Source organism: Colossoma macropomum, unplaced genomic scaffold (genome assembly GCF_904425465.1).
Source record: "Colossoma macropomum unplaced genomic scaffold, Colossoma_macropomum, whole genome shotgun sequence".
NCBI lineage: Eukaryota > Metazoa > Chordata > Actinopteri > Characiformes > Serrasalmidae > Colossoma > Colossoma macropomum.
In genome coordinates this window covers 2,793,901-2,821,504 of record NW_023494801.1, presented here as the reverse complement: position 1 = coordinate 2,821,504, position 27,604 = coordinate 2,793,901, and the positions used below count along the sequence as shown (strand labels likewise).

Here is a 27,604-nt window from a genome sequence, read left to right as displayed (position 1 = left end):
AGCGCGTCTTCATGGTGCGAAGCTATTGAGTCACCAGTTCGTTTAAGCGATGTCAGAGTGAATTCAGGAAGAAATATGGTGTTTGTGACGTACCCTCAAAGAGTGTTGTTCAGAAGATGGCACAGAAACTGGAAACGACAGGATCATTGATCCCTTCTCATGGCGGAGGCCGTCCGAAAACGTAATCGATTACCCATACGTCAATATGTGTAGCGTATTTTTGGGTTCAGGTTGCTTCATCCTAATGGGAGTAACAACAGAATATACGGGGCCTGTTTCGAGTGAATCTCCCGGTACTTTATGGCTGTTTTGGCTGGAAATGAATTTAATCAATAGTGCTGCACAGTACGGAGGGTTTGCTGTAACAGCGGCAGTATGTATACGAGTATCTTCTTCCATTATCAGCAGTAATCTTATTATATAGTTACAGTTGACATATACACAGATCGGGCATAACATCATGACCACCTCCTTGTTTCTACGCTCATTGTCCATTTTATCAGCTCCACTTACTATATAGGTGCACTTTGTAGTTCTACAGTTACAGACTGTAGTCCATCTGTTTCTCTGATACTTTGTTAGCCCCCTTTTACCCTGTTCTTCAGTGGTCAGGACCCCCATGGACCCTCACAGAGCAGGTACTATTTGGGTGGTGGATCATTCTCAGCACTGCAGTGACACTGACGTGGTGGTGGTGGGTCATAATGTTATGCCTGATCGGTCTACACGTGTTGGTTAGAAGCCAAATTGTTACTATTTTTTTTCGGCCCCAGGAGCAGTGTGCTGGAGAGGACATGCAGGGGTGGCCATGGACCAGGTCACCTTCCGGAGTGACACTGTGCTCTCAGATGTGCACCTTTTGCTGCCGAATGCTCGTCATCTCATGGCTCGGCTCAATAGCGTAGGACAGCCAGGTGAGGTGGGGTCTGATCACAGTGACTGTTGTAAATGCTGCAGGGTTTTTAAAGCTCTTTTTTGTCCTGATATGAAAATGTCGTGCAGGGTTGAAGGAAGCGATTGCGAGATTGTGAGGGATTGAGTTGGGTTGCAAGAGTGTGCCTTCAGATGTAACTGAATACTGTTGCCAAAATTACATAATAAGGTCACATTTGCGTTCTAAAATATGCACATAAGAATTTATATGCTGCTTGATTTATCGGTAGTATTAGGCATGCAAATTATTTTGACTGAAAACTGACCAGCAAGGACGGAACACATCTAAATATCAATTACAAAACTGATAGTTCCCAATTAAGTGGCTCCTGATTGCATAATATTTTTAATAGTCCTTTAATGTTTAGATGCTCTTGAGCTTCGTGTAAACAGCTTAATTGTATCATTAAGTCAGTAACAGGCACTGTCCTGTCTAATAACCCTTGGACATCCTTGGTGTTTAATTGTAAGCCCCCCGGCTCCCCTCACATTGTATTGCTGCCGTGGAAATGAGTGTTTGAAAGCTGCTTGTTGTCCTGTATGTCTCACCAGAGCTTTAGCCTACTTAAAAGAATCTGGGCTCAATTTTGTGTCCTGTTTAGCTCATAAGGGAACCGTTCACACAGATGAAGCCCACACATTCCACCGGAGTATTCAAGTAACGTCTTCGTCATATCACACAAACGCATTGTTATATAGACGTTGAGGCTATAAGCCGAATCACAATCGGCTCCCAGATAATGACTTTTGCCACCCACAGTCTTGCAGTCTGCTTTGTTTTGCTCTGTGGATCCGGTCTCAAACCACAGCCCTGCCCAGCATTTTCCTCTTTGTTTTTTCCACAAACCAGTCGGCACTTTCGGATGAACTGTGGCAGTGGGATGGTAACGGAAATTACTGTCATACTGTTATAGCAGTACTCTTCAGAGAAATCCAAAAGAGCCACAGCTGGCTGATTCAGTGAATTTAGAGGAGTTTCCTCAGCAAACTGTCCTCCAACTAGAGCTGAGCAATATGACAAAAATATTATCATATGACAAAATGTTATCAATGTTATTATACTTCACGATGCACAATGTGTCAGACAAAATATTAGTCACCTGTGACTGAAATGTACCTAATAGCTTGTAATACTTCCACAAGCATGAATAACAGCTGCGATTTGATTTGGCCTGGACTGGACAAGTTTCTGGATGTAGGCGACATCAATGCTCAGCCACTCTTGCATCGAAGAATTGCGGTCAGATTTTATGGATGCTTCCCTGGCGTCTCACTCGTTGTTCCGGGTAGTCCCACAGATTTTCAGGAGGCTTTCTGAGGTCCATGATGAACACGATCTCAAGCATCATTCACACACAGGCAGAAATGAGATTCATCTGACCAGATAACACGTTTCCAGTCATGAACAGTCCGATTTTGTGTCTCTTTGCCCACAGTAAACGGGCAACTTTATGAACAGATATGAGCTCTGCTCCATGTGTTCATGGTATGCGGTTCCCTGCGAAGTGTTCTTTCAGAAATTGGCTGCGAAGGACCTGCTTTGACTTCTAGAAGCAATTTTTGCCTGGAAGTGAAGTGATTTTTATTCACGGCGGTCCCTGTTCATCAGTTTCGTCTTTTGGCCGCAATTCTGGTGAGAATTTCCTGTAGATGGGGATTTTTGCCACTGCTGGTCGACCCGTATGACCGTACGCTTCTATACACCTGCAAATTCAGCTACTTCCTTCACACTGTGGCATTTGGCGCCCAAATACAATCAGTCCTTATTGCCAGTCATTAAGATCTGATTTGTCACTCACTGTACCACGTTTTCTCAATCTATGAATCCTGTTGCATCAACCAACTTCTAAGACTGAACTTTGGAGGTGTGTCTACAGATTTCTTTGAGAAACTGAAAGTGAGTCTCCTGAAAAGACTGAAAGCTGAAATAAAGGTAAAGTGTGGCACAATCAACAATCTGATAGTAGATTTAGTTGTTGAGGCTTCTGTGTCATTTTCTGTTAAGTATGTTTTTGCTGACACTAACAATGAAGAACTTACACTTAATGGCCGTTTTGACTGGAAATTTAATATATGAAGGGTGGTTTCCAACCTTTGCGTAGCGTTGTATTGGTAATCAAATATCAACGCTAAAAATGGACAATAATGAAGTTGTATGCCTTATTCTGATTCTGGTTTCTTTACCAGCCAAACTGGCTGGTGGCCAAATGTTTTATTAGCCTTTTTTTTTTTGGCCCGATTTTAGTTAATTTAAAAAAAGGCTGTTTTTGTAGCTTAGACCCAGTCCCGTTTCACTACTTGCCCCTACCACTTAGCCCTACCCCTCCATTTTGCATGTTGGGGGTAGGGTGTCCTGATTCTTGTTGAGATAGAGGGGAAGGGTTAAGTGTTGGGGCTACATGACCCTCCAAACGGAGGTTTTTCAGGGACTCCAAACAGAGTTATGAGAAAAAAAGAAAAACCGGCAAGATGGCTGAACAAGAGACCAAAGAAACCCACAAATGTGAGAATTTTCACCATTAAAAAATTACAGTAACCACTGTTTTATCTTAGTTTAATGTCGTTTCAGTGTATTATGGTCCTTTTCTTCATAACAAGCATAAAAAATCTCTAGTATTATGCTGTTGTTTTCGGTAGTTAGCTATCTAAGTTTAAGTTCCACCTTAAATGATGCAGCAGTTCTGACGCCTGAGGTGCCAGAATGTAACTGCTGCTCCATTAAAGGTGGAACGTGAAATTTAGCTAGCTAGCTACCGAGACATCAGCTACTACTAGCGATTTTTTTATGCTTGTTATAAAGAAAAGGACCATAACAAGAAGCTGGAGAATATCTGACTTCAGCTTCACATCACTGAAGAATTAGTGGTGGGTGATAATAAATAATTGCCCCCCTCTTTGAAGGCATGTGATGCCCTAAATGTAACTAAAGCCCAGCAGTGAGGAGCTGAACTTTACCCTCCTCTGCTGTCACTGCAGACTGGCAGGGTCGCCTACAGAGCAGCGCTGGTAGCTGTTAATGAAGTAATGCTCAGTTCCAAGGGGCAAGGTGACACTCGAAAACAAAGGGAAGGGGTAAAAAGAAGAAATATGATTGGGCCATATATGGTCCGGGGAGTGAACGCTATATTTTGCAACTTTAACAATAATTACATGCTACATCGAATTCTTTTATTAAAAAAAAGAGGACAGTTTGTTTTTCTATGATATGGCTGTTTGATTTATTCATTTATTAATTTGTTATGTATTCAATCGTCATGCAAACCGCCAGTTAGTATTGAGAAGATGAGTTTTAGTGGATGAATGGTGGCAGCGCTGTGTGGGTATCACTGTACTGCTTCCTGTAGAGCGTGTTATGCCGTTAGTAACACTTTCCCGCATTTACCTTACTAATTCCACCCGTCGTTATTCTCGAACCTTAGTGGGGAAGGCAAACCCCTGAGGTTTATACCAGCACTCCTGCATAGACTGTGGCCCATTATATCTTCGTCAAACCAGCCTGCTTCAAAATTGAGCAGGAACTGCCATCAGCACGAGCTGATTTCAGAACAAGAGGAGGCAGCTTTCACCAGACACGTTTTCCCTGCAGATGAAGTGACCCCTAGAGTGGTGGAGCGACACTGAATCGGTCAGTTCTTCTCTGCATATTCCGTGAAAGGAGTTATCTGCGTGAAGGTGTTGGAGAGCACGCCTTTCTGCACGCGCCTCTATTTCTCCGCCGCTCTTTTGAGAGTGCTTCAGTTAATAGAGTGATATTTTGCAGAATTGCAGTGGCCTCAGTGATGGCATGAATTCCATAATGGAGAGGTTGCCATGTAATTAGATGAAGCTATACATAATGACCCTGCATCTCACCTTCATCTCAAGGGGATGTTCCTTACATGAACCCCAGCCTGAAAGGGTAATAATAGTCTGCTTTTATCCTGAGATAAAAGGCATTGTTACTGCTATAGTTGCGAAATAATGACTGCAGGAAAATTAAAAGTACTGTTCAAAAAAGAACCAAGCTTATTTTTACCCTGCCCCTTGTTTTGGAGTGTCGTCTTGACCCTTGGAACAGAGTTACAAGGGGTAGTGGTTGAGATTTTCACAAGAACATTACTTCATTAACTGCTACTTGTGCTGCTCTGTAGGCGACCCTGCCTGATTTTCCTGTTCCACCTTAAATGGAGCTGCAGTTACATTCTGGAGCTTCAGGCACCAGAACTGCTGGACTGTTTAAGGTGGATCAGGAAATTTAGCTAGCTAGCTGCCGAGACATCAGCCTAGTACTAGCGATTTTTCATGCTTGTTATGAAGAAAAGGACCACAAAACATTGAATCGACATTAATCTAAGATAATTTAATGATCAGCATAGTTTTAACAGAGAAAATTCTCACATTTGTGGGTTTCTTTGGTCTCTTGTTCAACCGTCTTGCCGGATTTCTTTTTCCTCATATCACTCTGTTTGGAGTCAGTCTCTAAAAAACCTCTGCTTGGAGGGCCATATAGCTCTACCACTTCGCCCTGCCCCTCTATCTCAACTAGAATCGGGACACCCCACCCCTAGACGTGAACACACAAAACGGAGGGGTAAGGGCTAAGTGGTAGGGGCAAGGGGTTAAACGGGATTGGGCCTAAGTTGAACAGTGCTTTACCAATAGGTGTTACTGTCATATTCACCAATAACATCATAACATTATGACCACCTCCTTGTTTCTACGCTCATTGTCCATTTTATCAGCTCCACTTACTATATAGGTGCACTTTGTAGTTCTACAGTTACAGACTGTAGTCCATCTGTTTCTCTGCATACTTTGTTAGCCCCCTTTTACCCTGTTCTTCAGTGGTCAGGACCCCCATGGACCCTCACAGAGCAGGTACTGTTTGGGTGGTGGACCATTCTCAGCACTGATGTGGTGGTGGTGTGTTAGTGTGTGTTGCGCTGGTGCGAGTGGATCGGACACAGCAGTACTGCTGGAGTTTTTACACACTGTGTCCACTCACTGTCCACTCTATTAGACACTCCTACCTCGTCAGTCCACCTTGTAGATGTGAAGTCAGAGACGATAGCTCATCTGCTGCTGCACAGTTTGTGTTGGTCATCCTCTAGTCCTTCATCAGTGGTCACAGGATGCTGCCCACAGGACGCTGCTGGCTGGATATTTTTGTTTCTCAGTCCAGCAGCGACACTGAGGTGTTTAAAAACTCCAGCAGCACTAGTTTTTTTTTGACCTGTGTTACTGATATAAAAAGTGCATTGACTAGAGGAATTTGGGGTTTAGGAGGTTTCCCCAGATGTGTGTTCGTTACGAGATTGCACTGTAAAAATATCTTAGTAAGTGAACACATCTGGAAAATAGACAGTATATCTAATATTTCTCATGATGACATTGTTGTAAGAATGTAATAAGATTATTGTATGTATTTCTATACATACTTATTCCATTGGCAGATCATCTTACTTGTTTTAATTATTATTTCTTGAAATCAGCAAAATTACCTTAATTATTTATTAAAATAAATAAAACAGTCTGCCCATGGAATAAGACTGTCACTAGATAAAGTTACTTAAAACAAGAAAAAAATTATAGAAATAGATTAAATAATATCATAATATTCTTACAACCGTCTCACAACGAGAAATATTAGATACATCGACTAGATTTAAGGTGTTTTCACTCACTAAGATACCATGTTTTTGCAGTGTATGGCGCTGTGTAGAATTAAAATGCTGAAGCTCTGACCAATCACAAAGCAGGAAGAAGCAATTAGTAAATGTGTAAAATGTGAGTAAAAACTAGATTGTACTTAAGTAGATGTAAAAGTGATACTTCAGAATTCTCAGGAAAGTACAGATCCATCAAAATTATGCTTTGAGTAAATATAACTGCATAAATGCAGCTACTGTCGCAAGCAAAAGTTTGGGCGCCCTTGGTTAAATGACATGTTTTGTTGATTTTGTAATTGACGTAATAAAAATAAGTTAACACATCATCAATAGAGAGCATGCATACTGATGTGTTTATTTGCTGAAATTAATACAATGAAAAAATAAAACATAAAATTTCGCCTATGTGAAAGTTTTTGTACATTTTTAAAAATTATTCTAATGTTAAATTCAGTTGGAAGAAATCCTTGTATCCTCATTTTTGTCATTTTGCAGTTTTTTTACCTAATTTGAAAGTACCTATTGCCCTTTACATTGTGTGTAAATTTCATGAAGAATGGACCAAAAGAAACGGCCCAAAATTACTTGGAAAAAAGTCTGGTTCCATTGACTTACATTGAAAGTAAAGAAGGTTTTCCCCTTTTCCTGTGAAGTTATAATTTTGGAGATTTTGGAGGTTTTGGAGATTTTCTTCCAACAACAGCAAAATAGAGCATTTAAATTGTACAAGAAAGTGCCATGTTTAAATGTGTTCTCTGTAGAGAAATGTCAACTCCAAATCATCCAAAACTTTAATAAGGCTGTTGAAACTCCTTCGTACGACTGTCTTTACTGCTGACTTCTATTTTTATCAATTCAAAGGGGGCTGCTTTCGTCTTGCTGACGCCACACAGCCCCAGACTCTTTAATGAAATCGTAAGTCACTGTAAGTCTCGCAGTGTCTGCTCCTCTATAACACACTCTAGCTGTCATACAGTGTCTTCCATCAGTGTAATTAACTTATGAATCTCCTGACGCTCCTTCTCTCCGGCCCTGTCGACTGGCTCCTGCGCACGAGTCGTTTATAGCCAGAGAAAAAACCTTCAGTAATGTGATGCCTTCTTATTAAAGGGAAGCCAGTGAGCCTGGTTTTCACCTCCGGCTGTAACGATTACTTGATTTAAAAAAATAATAGATTAAAATTGACCTTCTTGATGAATCCGTAGTGATTATTTGGCATATTTTAATTCTCCTCTTGCCCTCTCTTACAGTAAGAAGTAGTCTGAGGGATGTGCCTATTTATATTTTTGAAGCTTCCTTGGTTAAAATTAATAATCGCAATTTATTAATTATCGCTATTATTCATTTATATGTTTATTTGCTCAAATTTTACCCTAAAGAAAGATTTTTTCATTTAAAAACCTGCATATTCTGATAAAATAAGCTAATTAATTTCTATAAACAGTGTTAAGTTGTTTTTACTGTGTGAAAGTTCACAAGAATCTGAACATGAAAACCACATTAATGCAGCCTGAACATGAAAATAAGAATACGGTTTTTACAAAATTACTGATGTTGCTGCATCATCATTGTGACTGAGCTTAAATAACTCCTATAATGTAATAAAAAAAAATAAAATGACTCTCAAATTGTAAATAGAAAAGCAGTAAATGCATTAATTGCAACATCATGGAGGCATGAAAACAAGCAAATTAGGAGGTCTAACTTGCGGTCTAATGTTTAGGGCAGCATGAGTAATGTTTGTTCATTCGTTAGTTACACTGTCAGGAAAAATAAGCTTCTGTGCAGAAACGTCTTTCGTTCCTCAAGGTACAAACAATGTAAATGTTCCCTCAAAGGTACAACAGTGGATTTAAGATCCAACTGTGAACCTTCAATACGGTTTTGCATTTCTTTGTCCAGTCTTTGTGTCGAAGTTCAGGATTCTGCGGGAGAGGGAGCAGGTGGAGGTTCAGGAGTCTGTAAAAAGTGACCCAGAAGTGTTGCTGGACGATGACGGAGACCTAGATGTGACGAGGAAGCCCACGCGCACAGTGAGTGACCGAGAAAAGATTCATCCGGTCATCCTCAGCCAAGCCGGAGGGGCTGTTAGTGATGAAGAGGACGATGAGGCAGAAGAAGAAGAGTGTGCGAAGGACATCATCAGGATTGGTAAGAGGTTCTGTTGTGAAGTGTTTCTTTATTTGTGACTAAGTTCAGTGCTGTATAATGTTTATTAGCTTTAGAGGCAGATATATGAATTAATGCTGCTGTCTCAGTGTTTGGAATCACTGTTTTTAATCATATAAAACTACTTAGTTGAAGAAATGTGTGTAAAATGTTTTTATTATGCTGCTACTAATCTATAGCTTTAGAAGATTCAACTAGTTAGCTGTAAAAAGAAATGAAGAAATTTATCTAGAGTGATGAACAGAGATGTAGACTGTAAAACACTAAGAATAAATGTGTTTGTGTGTATATACATACATATCGCTGTACATATCGCTGCTGTCGGAACAAACCATGTGTCACTTTTTTTGTTGTTGACATAATTAAAAAATGCCTGTTGCTCTTTACATTGTGTATAAATTTTATGATGAATGGACCAAAAGAAACAGCCCAGAGTTACTTGGAAACTATTCTGGTTCCATTGACTTACATTAAAAGTAAAGTAGGTTTTTTCCTTTTCCTGTAAAGTTACCATTTTGGAGATGTTTTGTTCCGTACAGCAGCAATATATATATACACACACACATAAATATATATGTGTGTATGAGGTGGGGTATGCTTATATTTTGTTTTCCTTTGTATTCTAATTTAATACAGTTTTTATAACAAATTACATTATCTGTATAGCAATTTTACCAAATTTGAACATGAATTTCAAAATTTCTTAATATTTGGTACAGTATGTCTCTCTTTTGCTTTAATGTCAGTGAGCACTCGAGCTGCAAACTGGACAGGTTTGTCTAAAGGTCTCTGATGTGCAGATCAGATCCACCTGAGAGTCGTCTGAACACAAGTTTTAATGGAACGAATAAGACTACAAAAAGTCTGAATAGTGACCTAAAAATGGTGCAGAATCTTGACTGTATCTCTAATCGTACTTGTCATGCCTTCTCTTTTTTGGTATATGTACACACACACACACACACACACACACACACACCAAAATGCAATGGCTGCAGTAGGCACTTGAGTTAAATTACAATTAAAAAGCTGTTTATCTGGGCACCATGTAGTTATTTGTTCAGAAAAACACTAATATTAGAGTAAACAGAATTAATAATAATAATAAAGTATTTTTTATATATTTTAGTATGTTCACTTAACCATTTCCAAGCCTCTCCTTAAGGAAGCCTAGTAGTGCTTGTAGTTACCTTGCAGTAACTGGTTTGGCTGATCAGTACTTCATTATGTTAAATCAGGAGTGCTGCTGATGGAATTTAATAAATCTGTGTGATGTTTGGAGGCGTCCAGGAGAAATCTGGAACCACACTTTGTTCTTCAAACTAGCTCACGACACATCAACTACTTTTTTCAAAAGAAGAAATTTGTTACTTTTTACTGTATTTATTTGCATCTAATGATGTGTTGTTTTTAGCTGATTGCTTAAAGGAGCTGTTAGATTTCTTTTTACACAGTAAAAAGTGCACTTTCAGCAAATCCAGTCAGAGGCACACTGTTTTAATAGTAATTTAGCACTTTTTATATCATTATCGTCCAACAGCTTTATTGAACATTGTATTTTGTGTCCATGTTGTGCAGCCTTATTTTATTTTATTGAAATAAGTGATGTTTGTATGTATCACATGTTTAAATGGTAGTGCATGTCGAGCTGGTTAGATTAGATCCAGTCCTGTAAGAGTAATTTAGTTCCTGTCGTTATTGTGTCTCCGTAAATCCTGCAGGGCTGGTTTCCCAGAAACAAATTAGGCTAGTTTTGAATTAAATCAAACTCCTCTTGGCTGTTTCTCCACTGAAAATCTTATTTAGTCTAGAACTGGGCTCCTCTGTGGCTCACAGGGTTTGCTGGATACAGAGTATTCATCATTTCGGATGCTGACCACTTCATTGCTTTCCACAGAGCACACGATGGCCACGCCGCTGGAGGACGTTGGAAAGCAAGTGAGTGCACACGTGTCCATTAAGTTGTGGTGTAACGATCCATCCTGCTCTATTTTGTGAAGTAACTTGGGCTCTGCTCGGCAGATCTGGCGCGGAGCTTTCCTGATGTCTGATTTCATCCTCTCACATCCGGCTGTTTTCCGAGAAGCAACAGTCCTCGAGCTGGGAGCAGGAACCGGCCTAACCAGCATCATCATGGCAGGTGTCGCCAAAACGGTGTACTGCACAGGTATGTGTTTAGGGGCAGTTCTGGATCATTCAATGGGTCAAATGGGCCCAAATCCAAAGGGCCCAAACTGCTAGGGGTTCCCTGCGGGCTATTATGAGAAAACCTAAGCAGCTGTTTTGACTCACAGCGGTAACTTTCCTAGCATTTAAGATGTCATTGTGTTATGGCTGATCATAATACTGATGCTCTCCACGTCTTTCCTGAGCCGCTTCATTTTCTCCTTCAATCACTGTTTAATCACCGTTACACTTTCCATCATTACCTCAGGCTTTTTTAGCAGTGATCTAGTGTTGCTGTGAATGTACTTTGAATTCAAAGAGCCTGATATTTAAGAGATGTGTGGGGGGATCTGTAAAGACCTGATACATCAACAGAGTAGAGGATGCCCATTTCCCAAAGTCAGATCTAAAATGTCACCCAAGAAAAAAGTTGTTGCATCCTTGTTGGCAGTGATCTGCGAACTGTCATCAGAGGTAAGATATAAATGAAACAGAATTGTTTTGCTGCTTTTTCCGTCATTATGTACATTTCAGTTTTCCAGTTTTTTTTAGAGGGGAGGGATTTTTCCCCCGTTTTCTTCCCAGTTTGGTCGTATTCCACCCACTAGTTAGGACTCCCCCAAATCACATGATGCCACCAGCGCGAAGGCTAGCACAGGCTTATTCTGAGACCTGTGATGCGCCACCGCATCTTTTCAATTTGTCGCTCACATGCTCGGAGGAAAGCGCCAACCGCCAGATCTGTTACGTCAGCTAAACAGAACAGCCTGCGCTGACTAGCATCGCTCTGAGTGATGTGGGGAGATGGGGCGCCATCCTACCCACCCAGAGAGAGCAAGGCCAATTGTGCTCTCTTGGACTGCCGGCCACGGACATCACCAGGGATCGAACTTGCAATCTCCTGACAATATGGTCAACGCTTAGATGGTTGCGCCACTCGGGAGCCAGTTGTCCAGTTTTAAATAATTTCCTTTTCGCTGGGGGTAAATGTGTTGATTGTCCAGAGCAGGTGCTTAATAGGGAAGTGTTGAATTGGTTGTTGGGTTTATGGTGACCTGTGCTCTCAATAATGTGTATGTTACTATTGTTTTGTCTCGATTAAGTCTGCATTTCAGACTACAGTCTGGATCAAAGGACCAAAATTTGGTCCAATCAAAAGAGGTGGTCTCAATCGAACGAAACCATGGTTCGGTTTGTTTGCAGTGTGAAAACACTTTTTTGGATGTTTTTTTGTGCCAATTACAGGAGGTTAAGACAGCCATCATCACTCATTAAACAATAGAAGTAGAAAAGGAACTGGAGAAGAAGTAAAATAAGCTGTGGTAGCACATGGGGAGTGGACCAAATATTCAACTAAAAAGTCAAAAGTCAACTAAGAAAAAAACGCATAAAAATGCTGAAAGCTGTACCTTATTTTCTGAGAGGATGAGAGAAAGAGGATATGAGATTTTTCTCCATTCAAACAGAAAAGGCTACCCGGCGAATTGACAACACGCCAATGTCAGACGCTCCTCTACAAAACAATTATTGTCAAGTGTAGGGAGACGCAGCCCACGTAGGTGATGACGACAGGACGTAGGTCGCTGAATTGCAGTGTGAAACTGAGTCTAACCGGATCGAATGTAAACAGTAAAACAGAAATGTGAACCTTGGTTCTCACCTTCAGGTGTGAAAACGCCCTAAAAAAAAACACGCTTATAGCGGTGACATGCTGCCGTTGTGGTGCTGAATAGGCCCTTATAACCTGCTAATAAAAACATTCACTGATCACCCAAAAAATGTAGCCATGTTCGAGCCTATCAAACCCCTGCTTTAAAAACCAGCATAGACCAGCATGGCGCATGGCTGGTCACCAACAAAACCAGCGTATGTTGTGTTTTGGATGCTGGTATGCTGGTCAACCAACATGATCATGCTGGGTGACCCGCTAAACCAGCACCAGACCAGCATGGACAAACATGGACTGTGTGCTGGTCTGTGCTGTTTTTTTCAGCAGGGACATTTGTGTAACAAAAGTAGTCAAATGTCAAGTCAAGTCAAATTTATTTGTATGGCGCTTTTTACAACTGATGTCACAAAGCAGCTTCACAGAAATCCATTAAGGACAAAGTTTGAACATGAAATGTAAATCCTCCAGGTGAGCAAGCCAGGGGCGACAGTGGCAAGGAAAAACCCCCTCAGAGCTGAGGAAGAAACCTTGGGAGGAACCAAGGCTCACAAGGGGGGACCCATCCTCCTCTGGTCAAACTACCTACAAAATTATTATACTACTAGTTGCGTGGGCAACTGGTCTGAAGCGGGTAGCAGAAGAGCTCGACAGACAATCATCCATCAGTGTCTGGCCGGACAGTTGGGCAGTCGTTTACTTGGAAAAAGGTAGGGAGATGGAGTTAGTTTAGTTCTGTATGGGTGTATGTATAATAATATGTAAAACATTTCCAGAGTGTGGCTAACGACTCCGGTAAATCTGACTATAACAGCTTAACTAAAAGGAGAGAACCAAAAGGGCACACAGACACGGGAGCACCCTGAAACAATCTGGCATTCCTCCGCTCCACCGTCCACAAACCTGAGTGACCGCGTGCGAGCGGCGGGACGACAGCACCAGCGTCTCAGTTTACTATAATTCCCTGTGTCCATGGACCCCTGGATCTGCTGCCTTTATCTAAGGGGGGACATTAACTACCAAAAGCTAAACTAAACAAGTGAGTTTTCAGCCTAGATTTGAATATTGCGACTGAGTCTGAGTCCCGAACATTTTCTGGAAGATCATTCCAGAGTTTGGGGGCTTTATAAGAAAAGGCTCTTCCCCCAGATGAAACCTTCTGAATTCTGGGAACTATTAAAAAGCCAGCACTCTGTGATCTGAGTAATCGTGGTGGTTCATAATGGGAAATAAGGTCTTGCAGGTACTCAGGAGCCCATGTAGGGCTTTATACGTCACTTAAAGAATTTTTTAATCAATACGGAATTTAACAGGCAGCCAATGGAGTGATGATAGAACTGGACTGATATGATCAAATGTTCTAGTTTTAGTGAGAACCCTGGCTGCAGCATTTTGAACTAGTTGAAGTTTCCTTAAATTCCTGCTGGTGCATCCTGACAGTAGTGTGTTACAATAGTCTAGCCTTGAAGTAATAAAGGCATGTACTAATGTTTCTGCATCATGCAGCGATAAGGCATTTCTTATTTTGGCGATATTGCGAAGATGAAAAGTAGCCAAAGATGAATAGCCATAAACAATTTTTTTTGCAATTGCATCATTTTGGGAGCATCTACAAACCCCACAAACCCACATTTACAATCCTCACTCACACAGTCGGCAACAGTCGTGTTTATTAGACACTGACTATCCGATTTCTTTTACTCTGTAGAACATTTGATAGTCTGCTCTGATGTTTTATATCTTATCTTGAAGCAGGAGCTTTAAAACAATGTCCTGAGGGTGTGTGTATAGACACCAGCCAGGCCTCAAGGTTTAGAAAATATCTTCATATATGAAATTTAATATTTTTCTGTGTACAGTGCAGAGCATTTAGGTCTCCTGGAAACCGTATGGCATATCTTTTCCTGCCCGAGTCTGTCTGGGCTGGAGTTTTATTTGGTCTTAGAGGGAATATTGTCTCGTAATTTTAAAACTAGGAGAGAGGTTGTGTGTGGTGGGGACCGGGGTGGGGTGCCAGCGTGAAAGCAATGTCCTGAGCCATTATCTTCAAAGCACTTTCATCTGAACAGTCTAGCACATCAAACACACACATACACACCTACGTGAGGCCTGTTTCCAGGTGTTATTTCGAAGGAGCTCGCACACACTGTCCAGTCATTCATGCAGGGTACACTGTGTGCATGTATGGCAGGGCCAGTATGACAAATTTGTTGATGACTCATATTTTTTTTAAGTAGGAATTCCACCAATTTTACAACTTTTCTGCATAATTAAATGGTTAAGATGTAAACAAAGTCATTCAGAGTGGTTTGGTGTGAAATGCTCTGTTCTAAAGAAACTTACAGTCAGAATTGTTCACAGTGGTGGTGATAGGAACCAGACGTCCACCTCTAAAAGCTCCTCACAGAAAGGTATTACATGAAATGGTTATGATTACGCAATACTGCGATCATAATTGGATTTCTGAAGTTATCTGATTAGTCAAATGGTCGTGTAAACAGCACACTCTGAATTCTTAGATCAGAGTAAGGTCTGATAAAGAGAGCTGGATTGTAGCTCAGTAATCAGATTTCTCAGTGCATGTAAACTCTTACTCTGATTTCTTTCGGATTTCTCAGGCTGTGCATGTGCGAGAACAGACCGCGGTACCGGAAATAAGCGAGCAGCGTCTCTGCTCAAATATTCTTCATCTTCTAGATGATGTTTGTTCATATTTTCAGGTAAAGTGGCGCAATGTTTAAAAAAAAAGCTGTGGCATGAAGTTTGAATTTTACATTACGTTTACGTCGCGTCTTCCTTTGTGAGTTTATTGGCTGGTTGTAAAGCAGAAGTCCGATTCCTGTCTGACTCATGTAGACCTGGAGTTTCCCCATTATCTGATTACCCCAGTGCATATAAACACGTTGATCTGATTATTGACAAAATCTGATTTTCTGCAGTTATTGGATTATTAAATGAATGTAAACACACTCACTGTTTTATGATCATTTTGTGAAGGTTTTGTCCAAAAATGTATATTTTTGCAATTTTTGCTGGGTGTTGTGAGGCAAAATAGTCCCCAAAAACATATTATTTCAGATTTTCCATTATTTCACAGTCATCAACATTCCATAGAAAAGCTCAGAAGACACGTGTGCGTTCACTGGTGGTTTTCGATAGTGAGTAAAATGGCTATATTTGTGTTGTAGTCATTACAACTTTAATTATAATATATGTTTCTTATAAATATTGTTGATTTATTGTTGGGATTTTCGCTGATACTGATAAAGCTTTAATATTGGGCCATTTCATCTACAGAGCAGTACGTGGATCAGGCTGTGGTGTACAGGGTAATAAGTTTGGTCTGTGGAGAGCTCTCTGGAAGCTGTGACTTATCTCAGAGTTGCTGTCTGACGAAAAGAAACAAGCATCGATTTGAGATTTGAGCGTATTATCTCAGGGGGCACGCTGTGACACCTGTTGATTGCTTGAGTGCGAGTGGGTTGGTGGGTGGGTGGTGTTGCAGTTCTCATTCCCAAGACTTCAATGTGATCTTCTGGTTGATAAGCTCCAGCTCCTTTATCATCACCCAGCCCGTCTCGCTGCCCTGTGTCATTTAAAACAGGCTGTCGCACAAGCAGATGCTCTCTGTGAACTGAGATTGATTGCCAGCGAGGTTGCGAGTGATTGGTTTTCTGTTCAGATCATTTGTTTTGAGTAGTTTGTCTTTGGGTTGTCATTTCTTCAATATAAGAATAAACCTCTTGTGCTGCTGTTATTTAAAGCTTCTATATTCTACATTTTCATTTAATTTGATGTACTTGATCATAATTATAATAATAACAAAAATATTTTTTATTTATATTGCACTTTTCATGCCGGTGGCAGCTCAAAATGCTTTACAGACAGGTGATAAAGCTTAACAGTAAAACAAAAAATAATCAGTATTAATGTAGAGTCATATAAGAATATGACACAGCGTGAAATTAAAAGATAAATATCAAGAGACGTAGAGTTTTAATTGAAGGCTAAGTTAAAGAGATACGTTTTTGGATGCTTCTTAGAAGCGAGCACTGAGCTTGATGTGCTGGAACATAAACACACAGACACTCTGTGCTGTTACTGGAGCTTTAAGGTCATTTAGAGCTTTAAAAACTAGTAGCAGAGCTTTAAAACCTATCCTGAACGATACAGGCAGCCAGTGCAGCTCTTTTAAAACAGGAGTGTTGTGATGTCTCTGTTTTGTTTTTGTTAGGATGCGTGCTGCTACATTTTGTGCGATCTGAGATGGAAAAGGCTGAACTTTATATTTCTCAAATGATAGAAAGCTTCTTTAGTGACTGTGTGTACATGCAGGATAAAACAGAGCTCAGAGTCTAACATCACACCCAGGTTTCATACTGCAGGTTTGGTATATGAAGCAGCTTTCTCTGAGTTTTTGTACCAACGATCAGTATTTCTATTTTTTTGTGATTTAGTTGTAGAAAAATTTGCGACATCCACTGAGAAATATCTGACACACAGCTGGTCAGTCTGTCTACAGAGTCTTGATCATCAGAAGGAATAGAAATGTATAACTGGGTGTCGTCAGCATAGTTATGAAAGTTTATATTATGTTTCCTAATGACATCACCTAGGGGTAGCGTGTGCAAAGGAGAAAAAAAAGAGGCCCTAAAACTGAACCTTGAGGGACTCCACAAGAAATGCCAGATCTTTTTGATGAATGATTTCCAAGTGAAACCATGAACTGCCTATTACCTAAATATGATTTAAACCATTCTAAAACTGTGCCCGAGAGGCCGACCCAGCGTTCAAGACGCTTGATTAAAATCTTGTGGTCAATGGTATCAGAAGCTGCACTAAGATCTAATAAAACCAGAATAGAAGGATTTTGTGCATCAGCGCTGGGCCTGAGGTCATTCATAACATGAACCAGTGCTGTCCCGTTACTATGGTTAGAACGAAAACCTGACTGAAACTTCTCATAAACTTGTTTAATATTAGATACACATTTAATTGTTTGAAAACAACTTTTTCTAAGACTTTACTTAAAAAAGGCAAGTTTCAAATTGGTCTAAAATGATTAAGTACGGAAGGATCCATGCTACTCTTTTTTAGCAGAGGCTTCACCAGGGCAGTTTTAAAACCGTCTGGAAAAACACAAACTTATAATATTTTTGTGATTTTATATAAGAAAAACAGCCGTAAAACCATTCAGCCTCTCTTTATCCCTTAGAATTAAACAGGCTGTTTTTGTTACTGCGCCTTTAAGCTCTGTTCTGATTGGCTGTGCCTCATTCTAAAAGTAGCTCAGGCTGAAACACTCAGTTCAGTATGAGTGGGCGGGGCTGAACTGCTGTAGGTTTCCATATATGGGCTGAATGAACTGATTAGGAGTTGTACGTTTTAAAACTTTAACAATAATTACAAACTATTAAAAAATGTTTTTCCATAATATGGGCCCTTTAATATATAGTAAGGGTGGATGATATGGCAAAAATATAATTTATATAAAAAGATATTTTCACAGTAAACGATATCTAACATGACAATTAGTTTTTCTGAGATTTGTGAATAAATTGGAACAGACACAATGCACCCAGCCACATTTGAAAATGAAAAACTATGAATAAACTATCTAAAAGAAACACGAATGAAAAATCACATAATTGCTACAAATAAATTAATTGAATAAGATAATGGCATAATTGGCTGTCGTCCAATCACCTACTTGTTGCTATGCAGTTCATACTGTTACTGTATGCTGGTTGTTGTTGTTTTTTACAGGCTCTCTCTTTTTTATGATCCACGCAGATCTTCAGAGTTGAAGCACTGATCAGACCAGGGGTCGGCAACCCAAATGTTAAGGCCATTTTGTCCTTTCAATAAAAATCAAACCACCTTGGGAGCCACAACATTTTATGTCCATTTTACCATCTCGGCTGTAAATATGTCTCAGTATTGCTAATGTTCTAGTATAGGATAAAAAAAATGTAATACAAACGAAAACACAGAGTTACTTTGCTCTGCTTTAAGCTTTAGCTCAGCCATAGCTGCTTTTCTCGCATCTCCAGCAGGAAACTTTTCCACAAAAGTGAAATAGTTTCTTGTAAAATGTCTCTCAACGTTCGACTTTTTACGAGGCTTAAGTTGCTTCTCATTCGCCAGCTTCTTGTTTGAATTTTCCCGTTCCACCTTAAATGGCGCCTGAGTTGCCAGAATGTAACTGCTGCACCATTTAAGGTGGAACGAGAAAATTCGAACAAGAAGTTGGCGAAACGAGAAACTGACTTCAGCCTCATGACTTTTTAGTGTTTGTAAGTTTCTTGTTGGAGTGATTATAAATGCAAATAAGTCCATTCATCTCCAAATTATTGATGTTCATCTTAAATCTCTCTCTTTCCCTTTTCGTTAGCTGCTAGCTAGGCGAGATTGTTGTCTGCATTGCTATAGTGTCAAGCAGTGTGTGCACCAGCCTTCAGGGTTAAAGGGTGAATTAGCAGTTCTACATTCACTCCAGCGTTTAAGACTGTTTATTGTTAAACTGTGTTGAACGATCAGCAGAGCTTTATTTTACTGTAAAGGAGGATTATTTTATTTTTACCTACAAATCTGATTCAGCTGTGGAGCCACAACAGGGCAGTAAAAGAGCTGCAGGACTCCTAGACCAGACCCTTCACGTACTCACTGTTCTGAATCCTGCTGGGTTTATTTAGAGATCTTTTCCTCCTCGGTCATTTCAAACTCAAAGACTGAGTGTCTTCTGCTCCTCTGCTGGTTTCTTTTATGTGGCAATTATTGGTGCACATTGCATGAAGAGTTACATAAGCTGTCTTACATAATAAGAAACTAATTAGTTTGTCCTGTTTTCAGATGGCTGCGGTCCATTTTGATAATTGGTGTCATTATTTTTATTATTCGAGTAGGCCGGGTGATAATGCCTTCCCAAAAAGCACTGATATGTGTCTCATGTAAATGAGATCATCTTTATTGTTCGCCAGAATTAGTGGAAAATTAGTGTTTGGCTTCTGCTTAAATGCACATATAAATAATACAGCGTGCATAAAACACATAGACTTACATTAAAACACACAGAACGAATCAGCAGTGCAGTTTAGCATATTATGACACACTATATGGACAAAAGTATTGGGACTCCTACACATCACACCTACAGGAGCTTTTATGAATCCCATTCTAAATCCATAGGCATTAATATGGAGTTGGTTCCCCTTTGCAGCTCTAACAGCTTCCACTCTTCTGGGAAGCTTCTACAGGATGTTGGAGAGTCTGCGGGAATTTCTGCCCATTCATCCAGAAGAGCATTTGTGAGGTCAGGCACTGATGCTGGACGAGAGGGTCTGGCTCGCAATCTCTGTTATAGTTCATCTTAAAGGTGTTAGATGGGGTTGAGGTCAGGGCTCTGTGAGGGCCAGTCAAGTTCTTCCACACCAAACTCACCCAGTCAGGCCTTTATGGAGCTGCTTTGTGCACTGGGGCTCAGTCATGCTGGAACAGGAAAGGTTCTTCCCCAAACTGTTCCCACAAAGTTGGAAGTGTACAATTGTCCAAAATGTCTTGGTGCTGAAGCATTAAGATTTCCCTTTGTTTTAAAAATGTCCAGGTTTAAATGAAAAAAGATTTATAATGTGGTCTAAGACTTTTGGAGCCCAATTTATGTATATATATATATATATATATATATGTGTATGTGTGTGTGTGTGTGTGTGTGTGTGTAATGTGTACATATGTTACAACATATTTGTACATATATTACTATTTTATTTCCAGTACAAACTGATATTATGTGTTTTTCAGTGTCAGAAAACAGCAGAAAACATATATATAACAGAAATTTACACAGAAGCCTCAACAAATAAATATTTCAATTTCCAGTATTTCCTTTCCCTTTATTCCAGCTTCCATTCTTTTCAGGAGACTCACTTTCAGTTCCTCAAAGAATCTGCAGACACACCTCCAAAGTTCAGTCTTAGAAGCTGGTTGATCATTTTCTGAAGTAATCAAACACATTCAGTGGTGTTGAGGTCTGGACTCTGGGGTGGTCAGTCCATCGTTCAGCTTCTTTGTTTGATGTGTCCGTCTCCTTTTCTCAGTGAGGTTCTTCTTGATCAGCTACACATCCTTTCAGACCCACAGCGCTGAGTCGTCTTCTCACAGTGGAAGGATGGACAGAAACACCTGTGGATGTTTTCAGATCTGAAGCAGCTTGATTTTCTCCTCTCTCTCAGAGATGAAAGCTTTAAGTGCTGTTTATCTGATGGGGGCAGTTTTGAGGTCAACCAGCTCTTCCAGGTGGTTGTTAGGAGCCACATTTTCTGTGTAGCTTTTAATCAGTTTTTGAACTCCACTTTTAGAAACTCCTGTTTTTCTCCTTCCTTATGCAAGTGGATGATTTTATATCTGATCTCTTCAGAAATATCTTGTGAAAAACGAATTGCTTGTACTTAATGGCAGTTTTGATTAGAAATGAAATACATATGTATATAAAATCTTCTTAATTGTGTCTGTTTTGCAGATGTTGGTGAGGACCTCCTCAGCATGTGTCAGAGAAACGTGGCTTTGAACAGTCATTATACTGAGCCTGCAGGTGGGCTTCATTAGCACATCAATTAACTAGCACTGCAGGTGTGCTTGTGTCAACCTCACTTAAGGGGGGTATCCTGGCAGCAAATTTCAAATCACATCTTTTCATGCTGCAAAAATGTCCCACACGTTTAATAGTACCTCTTTTGTTCTTATACACTCCTGGCCCTTTCCTCCAGCAGAGCGTGGCTTGAAGGTGCGGCAGCTGGACTGGACCGCAGACGATTTCCTCACAGGTAGGAGGACACGGTGGAGCTGAAAAACAGAATAGGCACTTAAAGGTCAGCCTGCTGATTGACTTTTGTAATGTCGTGATGACTGTGTGCTCCCCAGACACGGACACGGAGTTCGGCTGGAGCGAGGAGGAGGTGGCAGACCTCCATGACAACACCACTTTCGTTATCGCAGCAGATGGTGAGGCAGACTTCTGTTTTATAATCAATTTGGGTTGAACTCACTGCCTAAAGGAGACTCAAATCACATGTGCATTACTTATCATTGTCATTATTCACTCACCCAGCCTTCATACTGTCACTGAATAACCACGCCCACTCACCCAGCCTTCATACTGTCACTGAATAACCACGCCCACTCACCCAGCCTTCATACTCTCACTGAATAACCACGCCCACTCACCCAGCCTTCATACTCTCACTGAATAACCACGCCCACTCACCCAGCCTTCATACTCTCACTGAATAACCACGCCCACTCACCCAGCCTTCATACTGTCACTGAATAACCACGCCCACTCACCCAGCCTTCATACTCTCACTGAATAACCACGCCCACTCACCCAGCCTTTATACTCTCACTGAATAACCACGCCCACTCACCCAGCCTTCATACTGTCACTGAATAGCCACGCCCACTCACCCAGCCTTCATACTGTCACTGAATAACCACGCCCACTCACCCAGCCTTCATACTTTCACCGAATAACCACGCCCACTCACCCAGCCTTCATACTGTCACTGAATAACCACACCCACTCACCCAGCCTTCATACTCTCACTGAATAACCACTCCCACTCACCCAGCCTTCATACTCTCACTGAATAACCACGCCCACTCACCCAGCCTTCATACTGTCACTGAATAACCACGCCCACTCACCCAGCCTTCATACTGTCACTGAATAGCCACACCCACTCACCCAGCCTTCATACTGTCACTGAATAACCACGCCCACTCACCCAGCCTTCATACTTTCACCGAATAACCACGCCCACTCACCCAGCCTTCATACTCTCACTGAATAACCACGCCCACTCACCCAGCCTTCATACTCTCACCGAATAACCACGCCCACTCACCCAGCCTTCATACTCTCACCGAATAACCACACCCACTCACCCAGCCTTTATGCTCTCACTGAATAACCACGCCCACTCACCCAGCCTTCATACTCTCACCGAATAACCACGCCCACTCACCCAGCCTTCATGCTTTCACTGAATAGCCACGCCCACTCACCCAGCCTTCATACTCTCACTGAATAGCCACACCCACCCACCCTTAAAAGGCTGGACCAAGGTATATTATATTCTTGTCAAATTGATATGCACACCTTTCTGCTCTTCTCCTCCAGTGTGCTATGATGATGATCTCACTGACGCCCTGTTCCGAACTCTATACCGAATCACCAGCAACCTGCGTAACCCCTGCACGGCCTACTTCAGCATAGAGAAAAGGTAAAGACAAGTTAGCCACCAGTCTGCAGCTTGGGAGCAAATGCTATAGATCAAACCTGTCAAAGCTGTCCTGAAGTGCCATAGCAGCTGCATAATTTAGTGTTTTCCCTGATTTAGTACCGCTGCTTATACCCTTCAGCTGTTTACTGTGCGAACGTCACTTTAACTTCCAATAACCTTTAGAACGTGCAGTGATTGCGCATGATGACAAAAGCTTTCTCATTAAAACAAGCAACAACTCCATTCATTTGGCAGAGTTCACCAAATTGAAAGTAATCAAATGTAATAAGTTATGTTACTTTGATGAAGTAGTTAAAATAGTTTCATTACATTTCAAGAGTAAACCTCCTAACATGAACACCGTGGGCAGTTATTTTACTGATGTTTGTTGAAGTAAAGTTACCGGTATTGTGATTTACTGAGTTTACTAACTTTAATGTTAGGTTAGCTGGGCCATCATTTCATGATATATTAATAATAGAAAATAATCAAATAACAATAATAATAATAATAATAATAATTAGTTGGCTGTAAACATCAATAAAGGATAACGTTACACTGCAAATATTCCTTTGAACTACATAATCTATCTGAGTTTTAAATGTGCGTAAACTCGATTGTGCCTTAAGCTCAGCTCATTAAAAAGCTTTGCTTTACACCATTCACCATTTTTCTTTGTTTACTTGCTGTATTTTCTTCTTTGGCGCTCTCAGTTTTCATTGGCTGTTGGAGGAGTCCATTCAGATTGAGTCGTTGATCAGTTTACACTGGATTTCACTCAGAGTCAGGTCGAAAAAATCAAACGTTTGATAAACTCAGACTGGTCTGAAACCAGTGAGGCCAAAAATCTGAGTCTGCGCCCCTCAAACACGACTCAACTCTCTCTCCAACTGTCGACTCCAACTGACCCAAACATCTGCAGATTAGAGCCGACCAGCTCAGACTCAGCCAGACTGAGATTCAGGGCTAAAATCGTGGTAAAAGTCATGTAGCATAACCATGGCTTAACTTAACTTTAGCTAGTTTAATCTGCCTTGCTCTTTGTTCTCTCTCTGTCTTACTTACTTTTCTCTCCCTTGTCAGGAGCATTGACATAAGAACACTGAGTTGGGTGTCACCACATGTCTCCACCTCCTTTATTTATCATTTTAAATTAATGCAGAGTTTTGTACTTGTGACTTTATGACATTTCATGAAATTCTGAATCAGCAGTAATTTTCCAGGGTCGCTGCAGCAGAATCTACACTATATTGCCAAGAGTATTCGCTCGTCTGCCTTCACACACATATGAACTTGAGTGACATCCCATTCTTAATCCATAGGGTTTAATATTATGTCGGCCCACCCTTTGCAGCTATAACAGCTTCAACTCTTCTGGGAAGGCTTTCCACAAGGGTTAGGAGTGTTTATGGGAATTTTTGACCTTCTTCCAGAAGCGCATTTGTGAGGTCAGACACTGATGTTGGACGAGAAGGCCTGGCTCACAGTCTCTACTCTAATTCATCCCAAAGGTGTTCCATCAGGTTGAGGTCAGGGCTCTGTGCAGGCCAGTCAAGTTCTTCAACACCAAACTCGCTCATCCATGTCTTTATGGACCTTGCTTTGTGCACTGGTCATGTTGGAACAGGAAGGGGCCATCCCCAAACTGTTCTCACAAAGTTAGGAGCATAAAATTGTCCAAAATTTCTTGGTCGCTGAAGCATTAAGAGTTCCTTTCACTGGAACTAAGGGGCCGAGCCCAACTCCTGAAAAACAGCCCCACACCATAATCCCCCCTCCACCAAACTTTACACTTGGCACAATGCAGTCAGACAAGTACCGTCTCCTGGCAACTGCCAAACCCAGACTCGTCCATCGGATTGCCAGACGGAGAAGCGTGATTCGTCACTCCAGAGAGTCTCCACTGCTCTAGAGTCCAGTGGCGGTGCTTTACACCACTGCATTCGACGCTTTGCATTGCGCTTGGTGATGTAAGGCTTGGATGCAGCTGCTCGGCCATGGAAACCCATTCCATGAAGCTCTCTACGCTGTTCTTGAGCTGATCTGAAGGCCACATGAAGTTTGGAGGTCTGTATCGATTGACTCTGCAGAAAGTTGGTGACCTCTGCACACTATGCGCCTCAGCATCCACTGACCCCGCTCTGTCATTTTACGTGGCCGACCACTTCGTGGCTGAGTTGCTGTCGTTCCCAATCGCTTCCACTTTTGTTATAATCCCACTGACAGTTGACTGTGGAATATTTAGTAGTGAGGAAATTTCACGACTGGACTTGTTGCACAGGTGGCATCCTATCAGTGTACCACGCTGGAGTTCACTGAGCTCCTGAGAGCGACCCGTTCTTTCACTAATGTTTGTAGAAGCAGTCTGCAGGCCTAGGTGCTTGGTTTTATACACCGTTGGCCATGGAACTGATGGGAACACCTGAATTCAATGATTTGGATGGGTGAGTGAATACTTTTGGCAATATAGTGTATATAGCACAAACGCTGCAAGTTACTGTGTGCACAGTCTGTTTTGCATAATGAAAAATAAGAAATAGCATGTAAATGAAGTTAACGGCCCAAAAGTGTAGAAAACCACAAATTTACCATAAGTAAATGTATCCCATGCTTAACGGTAGTACACGTAATGCTAGTAGGTTGTGGAGATGACTATAGGAAAAAATGTCCCAGAGCTGCTATGGAAGAGCGCAGCTGTGTGTGAATGACACAATAAATAGTTTCTCATTGGGATAGTTGAACACTAATTGTTGAAAAGTTTAGCTGTTAAATTAGTGTGAGGTTTAAATTTATCTTCAATTCCAAGTTCTTTTTATCAACCAAAGTAACAATGGTTAAAAAATAAATAAATGCAGTGCCCATGTTCTTAGTTGGCTCACAGCAAATGACACTAGTGACTACAGAACTAAGGGTTATTCATTCACTTTCACATGACTTGGTGGTGAGCAGTAAGTCTCTCATGCCTGACTGGATTCTGTGACGTCCCTGCAGATTGAACTTCACTCTGCGCCACATGGACGTGTCCTGCGAGGCCTACGATCATTTCCGGCTCTGCCTGAAGCAGCTGGCAGACATGAAGGACGGAAAGATGAAGTTTACGGTGGAGCCAGTGCCCTGCTCTTTTCCCACAGTTCTTCCAGTACGAGCGAGTGGACCAGCTGGTGCGTTTATCTGCTTCTGGATGGATGGATGGATGGATGGATGAATGAAAAGATGGGTGGGTGGATGGCTGTGTGGATGGATGAATGGGTGGATAGGGTGAGTAGATGGATGTATAGATATGTGAATGGGTGGATGGATGTATGGATGGATGAATTGGTGGATGGGTGGGTAGATGGATATATGGATATATGAATGGGTGGGTAGGTGGGTGGATGTGTAGATGGATTGATGACTGGTTGGATGGATGGGTGGGTGAATGGATGGTCGAATAGGTGGATGGGTGGGTAGATGGATAGATGGAAGGGAGCTTGGATGGATCGATAGATGGATGTTCGGTGAGTTAACAACATCAACCAATGTATGGAGTTTCTGCAGTGTCTGTAGTTTATTATTACAGTCTGACAGTAATAATTGTGGAGCGATTTTAATCCAGTATGAATCTGCAGTGTGTGTAGTTTTACAGTCTGACTGTAATAATTGTGGAGCGATTTTAATCCAGTATGAATCTGCAGTGTGTGTAGTTTTACAGTCTGACAGTAATAATTGTGGAGTGATTTTAATCCAGTATGAATCTGCAGTGTGTGTAGTTTTACAGTCTGACTGTAATAATTGTGGAGTGATTTTAATCCAGTATGAATCTGCAGTGTGTGTAGTTTTACAGTCTGACGGTAATAATTGTGGAGTGAATGGTCTTCTGTAATTGGCTGAGCCGTCAGTTATAGTAGCACTGTTCACCTCACAGTAATGGAATAACAGAGCGTGATGTGAATGTTCGGGCTTTGACCTTTCAGTCCAGGCTGTCCGTGAGAGTTTGAGGAAATTACATCAGTACTTTATACTTAAACAATCAGATTCAACACATTACATTACTCAGCCTCCTCTGGGACACGTAGTTCATCTTCAGTAGTGCTTAAGACTGAGCTGTCGCTCTTCAGCAGAGGGAGTGAGGCAGATTTTCCTGTTTTCTCAGGCATGATATTAATACCACCAGTAGGGGGAGCTGTTGTGTTCTCAATTTGCTCAGCCTTCTCAATTTTTTTGCATTTTTGCTCTTTGATGAGTTTCTGTTGTGATACCTGAAAAGTTCTGTCCAATTTGTTTTTCTTTTATATTTGTATATGCACTGATTGTTTGTGTGTTGCAGTGAATTCTGTTTCATTTCTTTGCAGGAGCTTTGGAAGGTGTCTGCCTCCGCAGTTTAAACTACATCCGCCCCAACCTCATCAGACAGTCAAGAGCCTCCCCTAAAAAGGCTGCAAAATACAAGCAGGGACGCGGGAAGTGGGGGGGGTTCTGAGGGGGCTACAGCATCCCCTGATTTCAGGACTGCAGCTGTTAAAAACAGAAATAATAACACAGAGATCTGAGCTTTTTAATAATTTAAATGTAGCTTAAGTTGAAGACTTAAGTGTTTTTTTAGAGAGGAATTTGTATTTTTCTATTTTTATTTATATATTTTTACAATCTGCAGTAGCTGCACTGTTAAAGTTCACTCTGTATGTTCATTACAGCGACTCAAATCACTTCCCTCGTTAACAACAGGCTAAAACACAAGCAGACTGAGGTGCAACGAGAGAGAGTGT

At 41.1% G+C, this 27,604-nt stretch overlaps 1 protein-coding gene across 1 annotated transcript; it reads left to right on the top strand.

Annotated features, from left to right (window-relative positions):
- The first annotated feature begins 601 nt into the window (after positions 1-601).
- On the top strand, positions 602-27,275 carry mettl22 (methyltransferase like 22). The gene is given in 12 exon segments (XM_036590258.1): positions 602-638; positions 774-914; positions 8,484-8,732; positions 10,648-10,688; positions 10,773-10,917; positions 21,098-21,169; positions 21,348-21,401; positions 21,499-21,579; positions 22,757-22,859; positions 25,851-25,980; positions 25,982-26,020; positions 27,191-27,275. Coding segments are annotated over 12 exon segments (1,107 nt in total). The 5' UTR covers positions 602-619; the 3' UTR covers positions 27,224-27,275.
- The last annotated feature ends 329 nt before the right edge of the window (positions 27,276-27,604 follow it).